Below are 16836 nucleotides of genomic sequence, written 5' to 3'. Positions count from 1 at the left end.
TTCTGAAGTTTCATGTAACTGCATACAATATAAATAAAATTTGGATACTAGAAACTAACAAAGACAAAACTGACATTTCATGTTCCCCAGTAATGTGTAATTCCCAGCATCTTTCACATTCTCCTCCAAGTTCTGAATAAAGTAGAGTTTACAAGACTCTGGTCAGGGCTATTTATGCAGGAATAAAGAGCAAAGGACTTCTCCCTAACATGCAAGAGCAATTCAAATATACAACTAGGATGTAGAAGTATTTAATGTCAAGCAAAACAAAACCAGAAGCAAGTGACCGCCTGCTTTAAAGCATGATACTTAAACTCCTTCTTGCATTATTAATAACAGTCTTTAGAAACTAGAAAGAACTGTGGTGTTACTTCACCCCAGGGGCCTCTAAAGCACTGCCTGTACCTAATCAATTGCAGGCTGCTCTGCTCTGGCTTCAGCTATATGTGACAGTATTATGAGCCCTCAGTAATGTCTGCATGGGGACACTGGGGCTCCAGACCTCAAGCCCAGACTTGCGCCTTGTTCTTTTTAACTTTTTAAAAATTTCACATTCAGCCTCACTCCCAGAACATCTGAGATGAGTTCTGGGTTGTGGAGCCTGGTTACAACAGCATCACTCCATTTCAAGAAGGCTCTGCAGTATCAGCCACTCCTCAAGGACACTGAACAACTACTGGACCCAAGAAAGAACAGTTGTTCCTTTCGTAGGTGGGCAGTGCCCCCTGATTATCAGGTACAGATTAGTTATAAGCTAACACCGTCTACTCCAAGAATGTATTAGTCTTGGTTGTTTTACTGGACTTGAGGCAGAAACAGCTTTGGATTTACATTTGTTTCCCACACCTAGTACAGAAGCTGGCACACAGTGGGGGCTGGACACATTTGTTAAATAAGTGAAATGAGTCTAAAGGGGCAACTGCTTGCTTGCTGGTGCAGCAACAGAATGAGCCTGGCATAGAGGGAAGTCTAAGGCCATGGAAGCCACGGCTGCGGTTTCCAGAGGGCAGGAATTCTGCATACAGACTGCAACAGAAAAGCCTGACTGAAGTTTCCCGCCTGCCAGTTGGTTGCCTTGCAGACTCTTAGGTCAGTTTCCAGTCCACCGGCCTGCCGTACACATTGCAGACTTGCCAGGCCCCATAATCGCAGGAGCAAGTCTTCAAAATAAATCTCTTTCTCTCTACAATATCCCATCAGCTGGTTTCCCTGAAGAGGCCTAAGGCTGGAACACCAAACAGATGTGCTCCCAGACTTAGGGATTTGGTGATGGAGTTAGATGTAAGCTCAGGGTGTAGTCCTGCGATTTACCACCTCGGAGAAGGCGCCTGCTACGTGCACTGGCCCTGACCTGAAGGTTGGATGTGCCAATGGGTGGGAGGTCTGAACTCACTGTTCCTACAAGAGTAATTTCTGGACAGCGGTCAAGCTCTGCCGAGAGCCCACATCATCCACTTAGTCCCTGACGAACTGAAAGGATCACCACTGGGACTTGCCTCTGCAGCTGACATGCCTGCCTGCCTCGTTCCCCTGCTCCTCTCCCATAATTCTGTGCATTACGGGGGCAGCAGACTTTCATGGGCTGGGCGGGGAACCGCTCAGCGCAGAACAGCTTCCGCGGGAGGGGAATTCTGAGACGTGGGCGGCCCCGAAGGCTGCGGCTGGCAGCCCCGCAGGGAGGCCTCTGCTCTACCACTGCCGCGGTGGGGACACGCTAACCCACTGCCTGTAGCTCCAGTCTGGCCCCCAAGGCTCCAGGCTTGGTGGGAAGCCGCAGCGGGGCCCGGGAGACAGGCTGTACTAGCCGGTGACGCCCCAGCGCGCCCAGGGCACCCACCTATCTCCTCCCCCAGCGAGGAGTTGAGGATGGCGCCGGCCGATGTGACTACGGCGCAGCTGCGCAGGCCGCGCGTGAGCAGGCGGCGCAGGGGCACAGCGGGTACCAGCTCGCGCCAGCCAAGCGCCGCAAAGGGAGCCTCGCGGCCGTCCAGCGTGCGCACGCGCACTCGGTGCTGCAGCGCGCACATCAGCTGGGTGCGGCTCCGCCCTGGCGTGCGCCGCCCGCGGAAGCGCACCCCGTGCTTGTTGGCGCTCACGTAGTCGCGCATGGCTTTCTGCAGGCGCGGGGCCAACATCCTGGAGGACACGTCGCCGCTCCAGAGCCGCTGCAGGAAGGCCCTGGACATGGGGGAGTACAGCTGCTCCGCTTCGTTGCCATCCTCGGTCACGTGGCGCCGGCCCTGCTTCTGCGGCCTTCGGCTTGTTCGCCCACGCCGGGTCTGCTCGGCCAGCCAAGCACCCTCCTGAGAGCCGGCCTTCCCCGGGGGAGGGGCTGCCCACGTGCGCTGAGTGTGGCTCTGCGACCCGGGCTGACCGGCAGCGAAAAAGTAGTCATCCTCCTCCGGGTAGAAAGCACTTTGCGATTTTCTCCCGATCTGGGCTGCGAAAAACTCGTCTTCATCTTCAAGCCCCTCTTGCACCAGGGCCCACTTCTGCAGGGCACCCGGCTCAGCGGGAAAGGGGCCGGACGCGGGCAGCCCCCTGTTCGCGCCGCCGCTGTCGGGCGGGGAGGACTCCTGCAGGGCACCCATGATGGCCCGCTGTTTGCCCTGCACTGGCAGGAGCCTCCGCGTCTCAAGGAAGGTTAAGGAGCTGGGCACGGGCTCAGCAGGGTTGCTGTCTGTGAAGTAAACGAAAATCACCACGAAGAGGAGTCCCCAGGCAAATATTCCGCAAAGCATTCCCTGTCTCCATTGCTTCAAGTGTGGTTTCATGGCAGGTCTGTGGGGCCGCCACCCTGTGTCCCAGAGCGGTGGGAGGTGGAACCTGAAAAACAGCCAGGTCTACAGTTAGCAACGTGGGACACTTGCAGACACTGTTGGGGACAACCTATCTTGGGGAAGGTTAGGAGAAGTGTCATGTCAGAAACCGAGATCATCTGGGACATTTGGTTAAATTCAAGTGTCACGTCCCCTACCCCCAAACTCTGCAGACAAGGTACCCTGCCATTTCTGCTGAGAGTCTGGGGAGAGAAGAGATGAAGTGGGTGTACATTTGGAAAACCTCTGGAGGTAACTCAGTAACAGCTGCCTAATGGGGGCCCAGGCCAACCACTTCTCCCTGACTTGGGTTTACAGACTTCTGGTTTGGTAAAGCAGGACAGTAAAGCGGTCATGCTGCCTTTTACCTGCATATCAGGGCACCAAAGCTCAAAGCTCATACTGCACAGCAGTACTGCTCTGCATTTCTAAGGAGTGACAACCACACGCGACTCCTCATGGCGTCCTGTGGAACATACCAGAAGCCCCCCTGTGCTCTTACATAAGCAATGCTTTGGTGACTGTGGCTGTGGGCAGACAGGGTGCCAGGCCATCTCTGGACTTCAACAATGTCCTCACATTGTGCCCTTCTACCTCACCTTCACAAGTCTCTGATGGAGTATGAGGGAAATATGCTAACATTTTGAATAAGGGAGGATGAGGAGAGAGCTTGCTGCATCAAGATGAGCCTCCATACAGAAAGGGTGAAAAAGGCAGATGAAAAGTGTAAGATAAAATAGAAGGAAACTCCAGACAGTATTGCAACCCTGCATTTATTGCTACACTGTTACTGTGGGCAGCACAATGCTTGGTACTAAGAGAAACAATAAAACATAAAGGAAATGCATGTATAACCATCAAAAATGTAGGCAAAGCCCCAGAAAGGGGGGAATATAAGGAATATTGTGCAATAATAATTGAGCTTGCTGGAGCTTAAGGCTGAGCACAGCACCCAGCATGGCTGGATGTTGAGTAAAGATTGGCTGAAAGAATGGCGTGAGGCTGTGTGTCTGCAGGTGTGTGCTGCTGTGGGCTTGGGTGATGGGGTTGGAAGAAGTAGGGAGGCCATTTCAGGAAAACTGGAAGGCTACACCCTTGCTGCCGTGGGGAGGCCTTGAGAGACATTTGGAGTCTGGACCACACACTTGGTGGGAAAGGTTGTGGGGTGAAGTTCCCTGAGCAAGCAAAAAGCACTTGTTGTGTGGGTTCTCAGATTTCTTTGTAGCAGGTAAGGTGGGGTAGGAAGAGTGTAGGATAGCAATTCGGGTTAAGAGGAGGTCATTAGTAAATCAGACGCTCAGAAAGTAGAGTCTGATGGGAGGAGCTCACAGGAGGAAGCCCTTCTCTAGCATAGACTGACCGCTCCTAAAAGTCAAAGGCACGTGAAACAGAGACATAATGCAGCAGGTGAGCTTTTACTCAGGTAAGAATTGAAATCAAAGGGAATGATTCTTGCGTCAGCATTATCACCTTGGGATGCTATCCACCATTTGTGGTGGAAAAAATACATGCTAGAGTAAGAAAACCAAGTTTGCTGTGTGGCTCTGTAGCTGATTATAGATGAATACCTGTTTCTTTCACCCTCTTTGCCCAAAGAGGTAGGGTCTCTGTCTCCTCCCCTTGAAGAGGGGTGGCCTCTGTGACTGCTTTCATCAGCTGCCCCAGCTTCCACTTCCTCCCTCTTAAAACCTTCTGGGGGAAGCCAATCACCAACAAAGATGTGTCTCTAACCTGGTCCACCATGCAATACAGAGCCCATGCTAACCATGGGATAAGGCCACATGGACTGAAAGACACCCAGCCAACCCAGAACTGTTCCAGCTGCACAGCCTGGGCGCCAAACTTTAAGAGTGAAGTAATCTTGGATGTCCAGCCCAGGTGAGCTTTCAGATGACTTCAGCCCTGGCCGACCTCTGAATGCAACCATGGAAGACCCCAGGTGAGAACCCAGCCGAGCCCAGTCAGCGATGATGACGACTGCTGGTCTAAGCCACTGAGTTCTGAGCTGACTTTTGCCAGAATGGATCGTTAGGACGGGCACTGGAAATGCCAAGTGAGAGGGGCCCCAAACCTCTCCTTCCAACAACGGTGGCATCCTGAGTATGAGAGCTAGCCTCTCAGAGGGATTACATAAAAAGCAGTGTTCATTTAAATGTGTAAGTTGTGGCTTTTCAAACAGTGTTTCTTTGCCTCATATTCACATGAAAGTAAGGCTGTATCTTTCATTTATAGTCATAAACACACATATTCAGAATATGCTTCACCAAGCCAGAAACAATGATGCCAAGAATGAATATAGAAGAAATCATACCAACAATTAACTTGCTACGTGCCAAACCCTGTGTTTAGTGCTCTGCCCAGATTACCACATTTGGTCTTCCCCACACGTGGTAAGGTAGGAAATACTGCTATTTCCATTTTATAGATGAAGTTGAGAGGTCACATAACTTGCCTAAAGCCACAGAGAGCAAGCAGCAGACATAGTACACAAACCCATGTGCTTGACACTTTTAAAACCTTAAGTTCTGATTCCATCTGATCATACCAACTGAGGCAAAATATTCTAAACAAGGCTTCCTAATCTGTGTGAAGAATCATGTTTTTCTCCAAATTGTCACAATCTGATACTTTTATATTTCCATTCCTTAATGTCTTGGCAATGCCCAATTGCTGGAAAAGTTTCTACATGCTTACTATCAAACGCTGTACATACTTCATCAGAAATGTAATACACAGTTTGCAGACCACACTTTGAGAAGAAATCTGCCAAATCATCTTTCCAAACCTGTCCACTCAGGAGACAGTTCTTCAAACTATAATGCCCAACCTGGAGATCTAGAAGCTGTTTCCACTATTCCAACATTTTTATTAGAAATCAGAAAATTACCCATAATAACAGTAATTCTGCCTCTACCCCAACTGAATGCACTGCAATACCATTCTGACACTGACCACTGGAGCTCGTACTGCCCCCATGAGTTAAGGACTCAGTCCCACAAGACTGTCCCCACGTCAGATGCCAGCCTTAAATGGGGTCCCCAGGCCACCTGCAGCTCTGACCATGTGGCCACCAACCTGGGAGGCTCCCACGATGCCCCTCACATTCATAATTTGCCAGAATGACTGACAGAACTCTGGATAGCACTATACTAATGACTTACATGTATTTTAGGAAATAATACATGTTGTTTGAGGTTTGGTGGGGGACCCTAAATGCAGAGTCCATGACCTCTCCCCATGGTGTCAGAGAACATCACCTGCTTGGGACATCAAAATTCAGAGTTTTTACTAGGGTTTTGTTAGGTAGGCATGACTGATTCAGTCACTGATTCAGTTGAGTGATAGATTCAATTTCCAGTCTCTCTCCTGTCCAGAGGGCAAGGCGTCCCAAAGTCCCCCACCTTCAAATCCCAGCTGGTCTTGTTGGTGACCAGCCAACAAGCTATCTAGGGGCCCACCAAGGGTCACCTCACAGCTTATCAAAGACCCTCCTGTCATGGGAAATTCCCAGGGTTTTAGCTCCCCATACTGGGACCCCAGGACAAAAACCAGATAAATCACTGTACTGCAGGCTGTAACATCAGCTCCTGTAAAAGGCAGTCATTCCAACAACATGGATGGAGCTGGAGGATATGCTCAGTGAAATAAGTCAGGAGGAGAAAGACAAATGCCAAATGATTTCCCTCATTTGTGGAGTATAACAACGAAGCAAAACTGAAGGAACAAAACAGCAGCAGACTCAGAGACTCCAAGAGGGACTAGCAGTTACCAAAGGGGAGGGGTGGGGAAGGGCAGGTGGGGAGGGAGGGACAAGGGGATTGAGGGGTATTATGTTTAGTACACATGGTGTGAGGGGTCATGGGGAAAAACAGTGTAGCACAGAGAAGGCAGATAGTGAATCTGTGGCTGCAGTGGGGTATGGGTGGGGACTTGAAAATATGGGTAAATGTAGTAATCACATTGCTTTTTCATGTGAAACCTTCATAAGAGGGTATATCATTAATATCTTAATAAAAAAAAGTGCATGGCACATAGTAGGTGCTCCATTAAAAAAAAAACAGCAGTCTTTCTGCCTCTGGCTGGAAACCCTCCTTACCTGGTCGCCCTGCCCTGAGCAGAAGCTTGGGGCTTACCAGGTGGGTTCCTCAGGAACACAAAACAAAGGCTTATTTCAGCATTTGCTTGAGACTATTTTTAAAATACAAAGTCAAAAGCTGGGGTGTGTGCATACAGCTGTGGTAAGTGAAATTCAAAAAGGTAGCCTTGATCTTGTTGGGAAGAAACTGGAATCCTCCAGCCCCAGGGCTGGAGCTGGGGGCAGCGCCCCCATGGCAGAGGACCCTTAGCTGCCTTGGTTATTCAGGTCAGGAAGCTGCGGCACCTGGAGCTGAGAAGGTGAACCCACTAAGTCCCATGGCAGGATTCAGGCAGCAGACATGCAAGCTTCATTATTCGGAAATGCCTGGCTCCCACCTGAAGACATGCGAGCCTACTTTTTCTTGGGGAGATTCAGACATGACAGCAGGTGAGAACAGTAAGAGGAAGTCTGGGGACACAACAAAAGTAAAGGAGAGCCTAGTGGGATGGAGAGGGTTGCTGGGGGCCAAGACCCTGGGGGAAGGTTTTGTTCTCCTCCCACTCTACTGAGAAATAGGGTGGGATCTGTGAAGCCCCCTGAGCACCATGAAAGCACCAAGTATCACAAAAAAAAGGACGGTGGCTTCTCATTAGGCAGGACTTTTGTGGCTCCTGGCACGCAGTAGTAATCAAAGGAGTGGGACCACTCCTCAACTCTGACCAGCTGCAAATTGTAATATTCCAGAAACCTTCCCTGCAACCTCAGTCCTGCAAACCTGCTGCTGACAATTAAGGAAACGTTCTACAAAATGACTAATTCTCAGGGCAACAGCAAATCCTCTACTGCAAAATGCTACAGAAATCATTACACTGATATGGAAAATTTCTGACATGGGTCAGAGAACAAGGGAGAAAGGAGGGAATGTAATCAGTCGATAGCTGTGGGCCATAGCTCCCCAGACTCTAGCATTCCTGGATGCAGTCATTTCAGCAATCATGTAGGTCCCCAGGACCAGTGCCACGCCCTTAGGTGTGACCAGTGTCTGACCATCACTGACAACCAATGTGCGTGCTTTCTCTCTGGACTAACAGCCTATCCCCAGACTTTCCCAATTTTTTTTTTTTTTTGAGAGGGCATATCTTATATTTATTGATCAAATGGTTGTTAACAACAATAAAATTCTGTATAGGGGACTCAATGCACAATCATTAATCAACCCCAAGCCTAATTCTCAACAGTCTCCAATCTTCTAAAGTATAATGAACAAGTTCTTACATGGTGAACAAATTATTACATAGTGAATAAGTTCTTACATGGTGAACAGTGCAAGGGCAGTCATCACAGAAACTTTTGGTTTTGATCACGCATTTTGAACCATAAACAATCAGGTCAAATATGAATACTCGTTTGATTTTTATACTTGATTTATATGTGGATCCCACATTTTTCCCTTTATTATTATTATTATTTTTTTTTTTAATAAAATGCTGAAGTGGTAGGTAGATGTAAGATAAAGGTAGAAAACTTAGTTTAGTGTTGTAAGAGAGCAAATGTAGATGATCAGGTGTGTGCCTGTAGACTATGTGTTAATCCAAGCTAGACAAGGGCAACAAAACATCCATGGATGCAGAAGATTTCTCTCAAAACAGGGGGGGAGAGGTTTTAAGCCTCACCTCTGTTGATCCCCAATTTTTCACCTGATGGCCCCCCTGCGACTGTGCCTGTCTTAGGTTGTTCCTCCCTTGAGGAATCTTACCCGTCTCTGGCTAACCAGTCATCTTCCGGGGCCATACAGGGAGATGTAAAGTTGGTAAGTGAGAGAGAAGCCTTATTGTTTGAAAAGGTTAGCTTTTTACTTCTTTGCAGATTTATGCCCTGTGGGTTTTATGCCCAGCATTTGTCTTGAGGTATCTTTAGCACTTGGAGGAATTATGATACTCGGTAAATTCAATATGAGGCACGAATTCTATTTAAGGGTTGTAATTAGGAAGGAAGAAGAAAAGCTATAGAGGTAGCAGACAGAAGAAAACATGGGGAGATTGATTATTTCTCTGACATATCTTCTAGTAGAGTAATTCAAACATGTATAGGTTTCAAACTACTAATTAAATTGCACACACACATTAACATAACAGGAATACAGTTACATAACCAAAGCAGATCTATAATTAACAGCCATCTCCAATGAGGCCAAGAAAACCAGTTAGGCATCCTAGGCATTTGTGAAAATTTGTCTGTGATATGATGGATACTGTCCAACTGTACTTGAACAGTCTGAGAGAAATCAGACAAATTAAAACAGCCCATTCCTGGGAATTGTTCACATCCCATATGTTCTTTTAACAGTAGATAGTCTATAGTCGCAAGATTTTGGAGCGCTGCAACTTGCACTTCTCCTAATTCTTGGTTGAGTTCCGACAGTATAGATCCAATCAAATTAGTTGTTTTACTGTATGCACAGGCCAGCTTAGATATCTCCTTCTTCATTCCAATAACAAGTACAGGAACCGGTGGGATGAATGCAGCTACAACTGCAGCATCACCTGGATCTTTGTTGAGGTTTTTTGATGATCATCTTCTGGTATGACTCTTCCAGAGAGTGCTGATGTTGGAAGTTCTTCTTCATATCGTATCTTAGTTCATTTTCTGGGTAGCCAAATTAGGCTTTGATCCTCTGTATAAATACAAACAGACCCTTTGCCCACACATTGATCTGCCCTTTATACCATTGTGTAGAACTCATTGGAGGTCACCACACAGGAACTGCTTTTTTTTTTTTTAGGAGAAAAGAATATTATAAGAAAAGTGTACCTCCATAGCCGATCATCTAACACCCTTTAAGTGATCAAAGTTAAGGACATTTAAAGCATGCATTAATCGTTGATTTACAGTTAGTTTTATCCTATCATGGAGTAATCCCCCTTTTCTTCCGTTTTTTTTTTTTTGTCTTTAATCTACACTTACATGAAGAATAATATGTTTACTAGGTTCTCCCCTATACCAGGTCCCCGCTATAAACCCCTTTACAGTCACTGTCCATCAGCATAGCTAAATGTTGTAGAATCACTACTTGTCTTCTCTGTATTGTACAGCCCTTCCCTTTCTCCCAGCCTCCCTATGCATGCTGATCTTAATACCCTCCTTCTTCCTCCCCTCCTTACCCTTCCCTACCCACCCATCCTCTCCAGTCCCTTTCCCTTTGGTACCTGTTAGTCCATTCTTTGGTTCTGTGATTCCGCTGCTGTTTTGTTCCTTCAGTTTTTCCTTTGTTCTTATATTCCACAGATGAGTGAAATCATTTGGTATTTCTCTTTCTCCACTTGGCTTATTTCACTGAGCATAATACCCTCCAGCTCCATCCATGTTGCTGCGATGGTAGAATTTGCCCTCTTCTTATAGCTGAGTAGTATTCCATTGTGTATATGTACCACATCTTCCTTATTCATTCATCTACCAATGGACATTTAGGTTGTTTCCAATTCTTGGCTATTGTAAATAGTGCTGCGATAAACATAGGGGTGCACTGGTCTTTCTCAAACCTGATTGCTGCATCCTTAGGGTAAATTCCTAGGAGTGGAATTCCTGGGTCATATGGTAAGTCTGTTTTGAGCATTTTGATGAACCTCCATACTGCTTTCCACAATGGTTGAACTAATTTACATTCCCACCAGCAGTGCAAGAGGGTTTCCCTTTCTCCACAGCCTCACCACCATTTGCTGTTGTGTCTTTTGGATGGCAGCCATCCTTACTGGTGTGAGGTGATACCTCATTGTAGTTTTAATTTGCATTTCTCTGATAATTAGTGATGTGGAGCATCTTTTCATGTGTCTGCTGGCCATCTGTATTTCTTTTTTGGAGAACTGTCTGTTCAGTTCCACTGCCCATTTTTTAATTGGGTTATTTGTTTTTTGTTTGTTGAGGTGTGTGAGCTCTTTATATATTCTGGACGTCAAGCCTTTATCGGATGTGTCATTTTCAAATATATTCTCCCATACTGTAGGGTTCCTTTTTGTTCTATTGATGGTGTCTTTTGCTGTACAGAAGCTTTTCAGCTTAATATAGTCCCACTTGTTCATTTTTGCTGTTGTTTTCCTTGCACGGGGAGATATGTTCAAGAAGAGGTCACTCATGTTTATGTCTAGGAGGTTTTTGCCTATGTGTTTTTCCAAGAGTTTAATGGTTTCATGGCTTACATTCAGGTCTTTGACCCATTTTGAATTTACGTTTGTATATGGGTTAGACAATGGTCCAGTTTCATTCTCCTACATGTAGCTGTCCAGTTTTGCCAGCACCATCTGTTGAAGAGACTGTCATTTCGCCATTGTATGTCCACGGCTCCTTTATAAAATATTAATTGACCATATATGTCTGGGTTAATGTCTGGATTGTCTAGTCTGTTCCACTGGTCTGTGGCTCTGTTCTTGTGCCAGTACCAAATTGTCTTGATTACTATGGCTTTACAGTAGAGCATGAAATTGGGGAGTGAGATCCCCCCTACTTTATTCTTCTTTCTCAGGATTGCTTTGGCTATTCGGGGTCTTTGGTGTTTCCATATGAATTTTTGAATTATTTGTTCCAGTTCATTGAAGAATGTTGCTGGTAATTTGATAGGGATTGCATCAAATTTGTATATTGCTTTGGGCAGGATGGCCATTTTGACGATATTAATTCTTCCTAGCCACGAGCATGGGATGAGTTTCCATCTGTTAGTGTCCCCTTTAATTTCTCTTAAGAGTGACTTGTAGTTTTCCTAGTATAGGTCATTCACTTCTTTGGTTAAATTTATTCCTAGGTATTTTATTCTTTTTGATGCAATTGTGAATGGAATTGTTTTCCTCATTTCTCTTTCTGTTGGTTCATTGTTAGTGTATAGGAAAGCTACAGATTTCTGTGTGTTAATTTTGTATCCTGCAACTTTGCTGTATTCCGATATCAGTTCTAGTAGTTTTGGAGTGGAGTCTTTAGGGTTTTTTACGTACAATATCATGTCATCTGCAAATAGTGACAGTTTAACTTCTTCTTTACCAATCTGGATTCCTTGTATTTCTTTGTTTTGTCTGATTGCTGTGGCTAGGACCTCCAGTACTATGTTAAATAGCAGTGGGGAGAGTGGACAACCCTATCTAGTTCCCGATCTCAGAGGAAAAGCTTTCAGCTTCTCGCTCTTCAGTATAATGTTGGCTGTGGGTTTATCATAGATGGCCTTTATTATGTTGAGGTACTTGCCCTCTATTCCCATTTTGCTGGAGAGTTTTTATCATGAATGGATGCTGAATTTTGTCAGATGCTTTTTCAGCATCTATGGAGATGATCATGTGGTTTTTATCTTTCTTTTTGTTGATGTGGTGGATGATGTTGATGGACTTTTAAATGTTGTACCATCCTTGCATCCCTGGGATGAATCCCACTTGGTCATGGTATATGATCCTTTCGGTATACTTTTGTATTTGGTTTGCTAATATTTTATTAAGTATTTTTGCATCTACATTCATCAGGGATATTGGTCTGTAATTTTCTTTTTTGCTGGGGTCTTTGTCTGGTTTTTGTATTAGGGTGATGTTGGCTTCATAGAATGAGTTTGGTAGTATTCCCTCCTCTTCTATTTTTTGGAAAACTTTAAGGAGAATGGGTATTATGTCTTCTCTGTGTGTCTGATAAAATTCCGACGTAAATCCGTCCGGCCCGGGTGTTTTGTTCTTGGGTAGTTTTTTGATTACTGTTTCAATTTCTTTGCTCGTAATTTGTTTGTTTAACTTTTGTGTTTCTTCCTTGGTCAGTCTTGGAAGGTTGTATTCTTCTAGGAAGTTGTCCATTTCTTCTAGGTTTTCCAGCTTGTTGGCATATAGATTTTCATAGTAGTCTTTAATAATTCTTTGTATTTCTGTGGAGTCTATCGTGATTTTTCCATTCTCATTTGTGATTCTGTTGATTCTCTTTTTCTCTTAATAAGTTTGGCTAGAGGCTTATCTATTTTGTTTATTTTCTCAAAGAACCAGCTCTTGGTTTCATTGATTTTTGCTATTGTTTTATTCTTCTCAATTTTGTTTATTTCTTCTCTGATCTTTATTATGTCCCTCCTTCTGCTGACTTTAGCCCTCATTTGTTCTTCTTTTTCCAATTTTGATAATTGTGATGTTAGACTATTCATTTGGGATTGTTCTTGCTTCTTCAAGTGTGCCTGGATTGCTATATACTTTCCTCTTAGGACTGCTTTCACTGCATCCCAGAGAAGTTAGGGCTTTGTGTTATTGTTGTCATTTGTTTCTATATATTCCTTGATCTCTATTTTAATTTGTTCGTTGATCCATTGATTATTTAGGAGCATGTTGTTAAGCCTCCATGTGTTTGTGAGCCTTTCTGTTTTCTTTGTACAATTTATTTCTAGTTTAATACCTTTGTGGTCTGAAAAGTTGCTTGGAAGAATTTCAATATTTTGGATTATGCTGAGGCTCTTTTTGTCGGCTAGTATGCGGTATATTCTGGAGAATGCTCCATGTGCCCTTGAGAAGAATGTACATCCTGTTGCTTTTGGATGTAGAGTTCTGTAGATGTCTATTAGGTCTATCTGCTCTACTGTGTTGTTCAGTGCTTCTGTGTCCTTACTTATTTTCTGCCCAGTGGATCTATCCTTTGCGGTGAGTGGTGTGTTGAAGTCTCCTAGAATGAATGCATTGCAGTCTATTTCCCCCTTTCGTTCTGTTAGTATTTGTTTCACATATGCTGGTGCTCCTGTGTTGGGTGTATATATATTTAGAATGTTTATATCCTCTTGTTGGACTGAGCCCTTTATCATTATGTAGTGTCCTTCTTTGTCTCTTGTTACTTTCTTTGTTTTGAAGTCTATTTTGTCTGATATTAGTACTGCAACCCCTGCTTTCTTCTCGCTGTTGTTTGCCTGAAATATGTTTTTCTATCCCTTGACTTTTAGTCTGTACATGTCTTTGGGTTTGAGGTGAGTTTCTGGTAAGCAGCATAGAGATGGGTCTTGCTTTTTTATCCATTCTATTACTCTGTGTCTTTTGATTGGTGCATTTAGTCCATTTACATTTAGGTTGATTATTGAAAGATATGTACTTATTGCCATTGCAGGCTTTAAATTCGTGGTTACCAAAGGTTCAAGGTTAGCCTCTTTAGTATCTTACTGCCTAACTTAGCTCGCTTATTGAGCTGTTATATACACTGTCTGGAGTTTCTTTTCTTCTCTCCCTTCTTGTTCCTCCTCCTCGATTCTTGATATGTTGGGTGTTTTGTTCTGTGCTCTTTCTAGGAGTGCTCCCATCTAGAGCAGTCCCTCTAAGATGTCCTGTAGAGGTGGTTTGTGGGAAGCAAATTCCCTCAGCTTTTGTTTGTCTGGGAATTGTTTAATCCCACCATCATATTTAAATGATAGTCGTGCTGGATACAGTATCCTTGGTTCAAGGCCCTTCTGTTTCATTGCATGAAATATATCATGCCATTCTCTTCTGGCCTGTAGGGTTTCTGTCGAGAAGTCTGATGTTAGCCTGATGGGTTTTCCTTTACAGGTGACCTTTTTCTCTCTAACTGCCTTTAAAACTCTTTCCTTTTCCTTGATCTTTGCCATTTTAATTATTATGTGTCTTGGTGTTGTCCTCCTTGGATCCTTTCTGTTGGGGGTTCTGTGTATTTCCGTGGTCTGTTCGATTATTTCCTCCCCCAGTTTGGGGACGTTTTCAGCAATTATTTCTTCCAAGATACTTTCCATCCCTTTTCCTCTCTCTTCTTCTTCTGTTACCCCTATAATACAGATATTGTTCCTTTGGATTGGGCACACAGTTTTCTTAATATTGTTTCATTCCTGTAGATCCTTTTATCTCTATGTCAGCTTCTATGCGTTCCTGTTCTCTGGTTTCAATTCCATCAACGGCCTCTTGCATCCTATCCATTCTGCTTATAAACCCTTCCAGAGTTTGTTTCATTTCTGTAATCTCCTTTCTGGCATCTGTGATCTCCCTCCGGACTTTATCCCATATCTCTTGCGTATTTCTCTGCATCTCTGTCAGCATGTTTATGATTTTTATTTTGAATTCTTTGTCAGGAAGACTGGTTAGGTCTGTCTCCTTCTCTGGTGTTGTCTCTGTGGTCTTTGTCTGCCTGTAGTTTTGCCTTTTCATGGTGATAGGAATAGTTTGCAGAGCTGGAACGAGTGACGGCTGGAAGAACTTCCCTTCTTGTTGGTTTGTGGCCTTCCTCTCCTGGGAGAACAGCGACCTCTAGTGGCTTGTGCTGGGTAGCTGTGTGCAGACAGGGCTTCTGTTTCCTGCCCGGCTGCTATGGAGTTTATCTCCGCTTTTGCTGTGTGCGTGGCCTGGCTCGGGCCGCTCCTCCAAAGTGGTGGAGTCACGTTGGAGGGGGAGCGCCCGGAGGCTATTTATCTCCGTAAGGGGCCTCCGTGCTCCCTGCAGCCCAGGGGATTAGGGTGCCCAGAGATCCCCGGATTCCCTACCTCTGGATTAAGTGTCCCGCCCTGCCCCTTTAAGACTTCCAAAAGGCACCCACCAAAACAAAACAATGACCACAAAAAAAATAAAAAAAACAAAAAATTAAAAAATTAAAAATAAATAAATAAATAAATAAAAAATGGCCGCTCATTTTTCTTTATTCTCTGGTGCCAGCCTCAGGCGTCTGCTCACCAGTCTTGCTGCCCTGTTTCCCTAGTACTGGGGTCCCTATCCCTTTAAGACTTCCAAAAAGCGCTCGCCAAAACAAAACAGAAAAAAAAAAATGGCTGCTCGCTTTTCTTATGTCCTCTGGCGCCAGGCCTCCGGTACCTTCTCACCGTTCTTGCTGCCCTGTTTCCCTAGTATCCAGGGTCCCGCACACGCACTGTGTCTGCGCTCTGGCCCGGATGGCTGGGGCTGGGTGTTCAGCAGTCCTGGGCTCCCTCTTCCTCCCGCTCTGCCTACTCTTCTCCTGCCGGGAGCTGGGGGGAGGAGTGCTCGGGTCCCGCCGGGCCAGGGCTTGTATCTTACCCCCTTTACGAGGCACTGGGTTCTTGCAGGTGTGGATGTGGTCTGGATGTTGTCCTGTGTCCTCTGGTCTTTATTCTAGGAAGAGTTGTCTTTGTTATATTTTCATAGATATATGTGGTTTTGGGAGGAGATTTCCGCGGCTCTACTCACGCCGCCATCTTGTCTCCACCCCCCACTTTCCCAATTTTTAAGTTAGTCCACCACCCTTATCTGTAGCCCATGTAAATCTAGAGAACTTTTTTTCCTTGAGACCCTTTATGAATGTACCTTGTTTCTTGAGTTTGGTGAGCAAGTTGTTGATGTGAACTGGCATTGCTGCTGGTGAAGTGGAAACTGCCTGTCCCAGGGTTCAGTCCTTTTTCTGACTGCATCTGTAAAGGCTACATAAACCCTTTTATTTGAGAGATTTTTTGGTCTCTAGAGTTTTTGATTGGTCATGTGGTGGCAGTAGTGGGACCCAATCTTCAGGAGTGGAAAAGGACACCTTTCCCTCGAAATCAAAGTGCAGACGCCCATAGGTGGTCCCTGTGTGACCCATCACATCATGGTGACCCCCTCCTTTTCTTCTCAGCCCCTCCAAAGCTTTGGACTATGCACCCGCAATTTGTACTGGTTGCATTCTGGCTGTATTGGGCTCCTCTGTTCTGCCCGCCCATAATGGGCATCCTGGATGCTGCAGCATGTGGCCAATCTGGAGCTGGTGAGTTTGAGGGGACACCCTCAAACTGGTTTTGTTGTTCTGTGGCAGCAACTGTTTATCTAGATATATTTATTCCAACTCTTTGTTTATCTAGAGATATTCTGATTCTTTTGGTTACTTTATCTGACATAGTTGAGCTCATGTAGTGATATTTTGGCCATTTAGTGCAATTTCAATTTGGATTTTATCTACTTTTACTTGATCAAATACCCCTCGCTCTCAGGTCAGTGAGTGAGAGTGAACTCCCCC

The 16836-nt window shown here is 45.1% G+C and overlaps 1 protein-coding gene across 4 annotated transcripts in view; it reads right to left on the bottom strand.

The window, feature by feature from the left end:
* Positions 1-16836, bottom strand: part of ST6GAL2 (ST6 beta-galactoside alpha-2,6-sialyltransferase 2) — a 107458-nt gene that overhangs the window by 39726 nt on the left and 50896 nt on the right. For all 4 annotated transcript variants that reach the window (XM_036920902.2, XM_036920906.2, XM_036920894.2 and 1 more), the window contains exon 2: positions 1838-2826. In XM_036920902.2, the coding sequence (XP_036776797.2) occupies positions 1838-2774 (937 nt within the window). In that variant the 5' untranslated portion in view covers positions 2775-2826. The remainder of the gene's footprint in view (positions 1-1837; positions 2827-16836) is intronic.

The sequence above is a fragment of the Manis pentadactyla genome, chromosome 2 (assembly GCF_030020395.1).
Source record: "Manis pentadactyla isolate mManPen7 chromosome 2, mManPen7.hap1, whole genome shotgun sequence".
In the NCBI taxonomy this organism is placed as follows: Eukaryota; Metazoa; Chordata; class Mammalia; order Pholidota; family Manidae; genus Manis; species Manis pentadactyla.
Note: the sequence above shows the minus strand (reverse complement) of the source record. Positions and strands in the feature narration are given on the sequence as shown.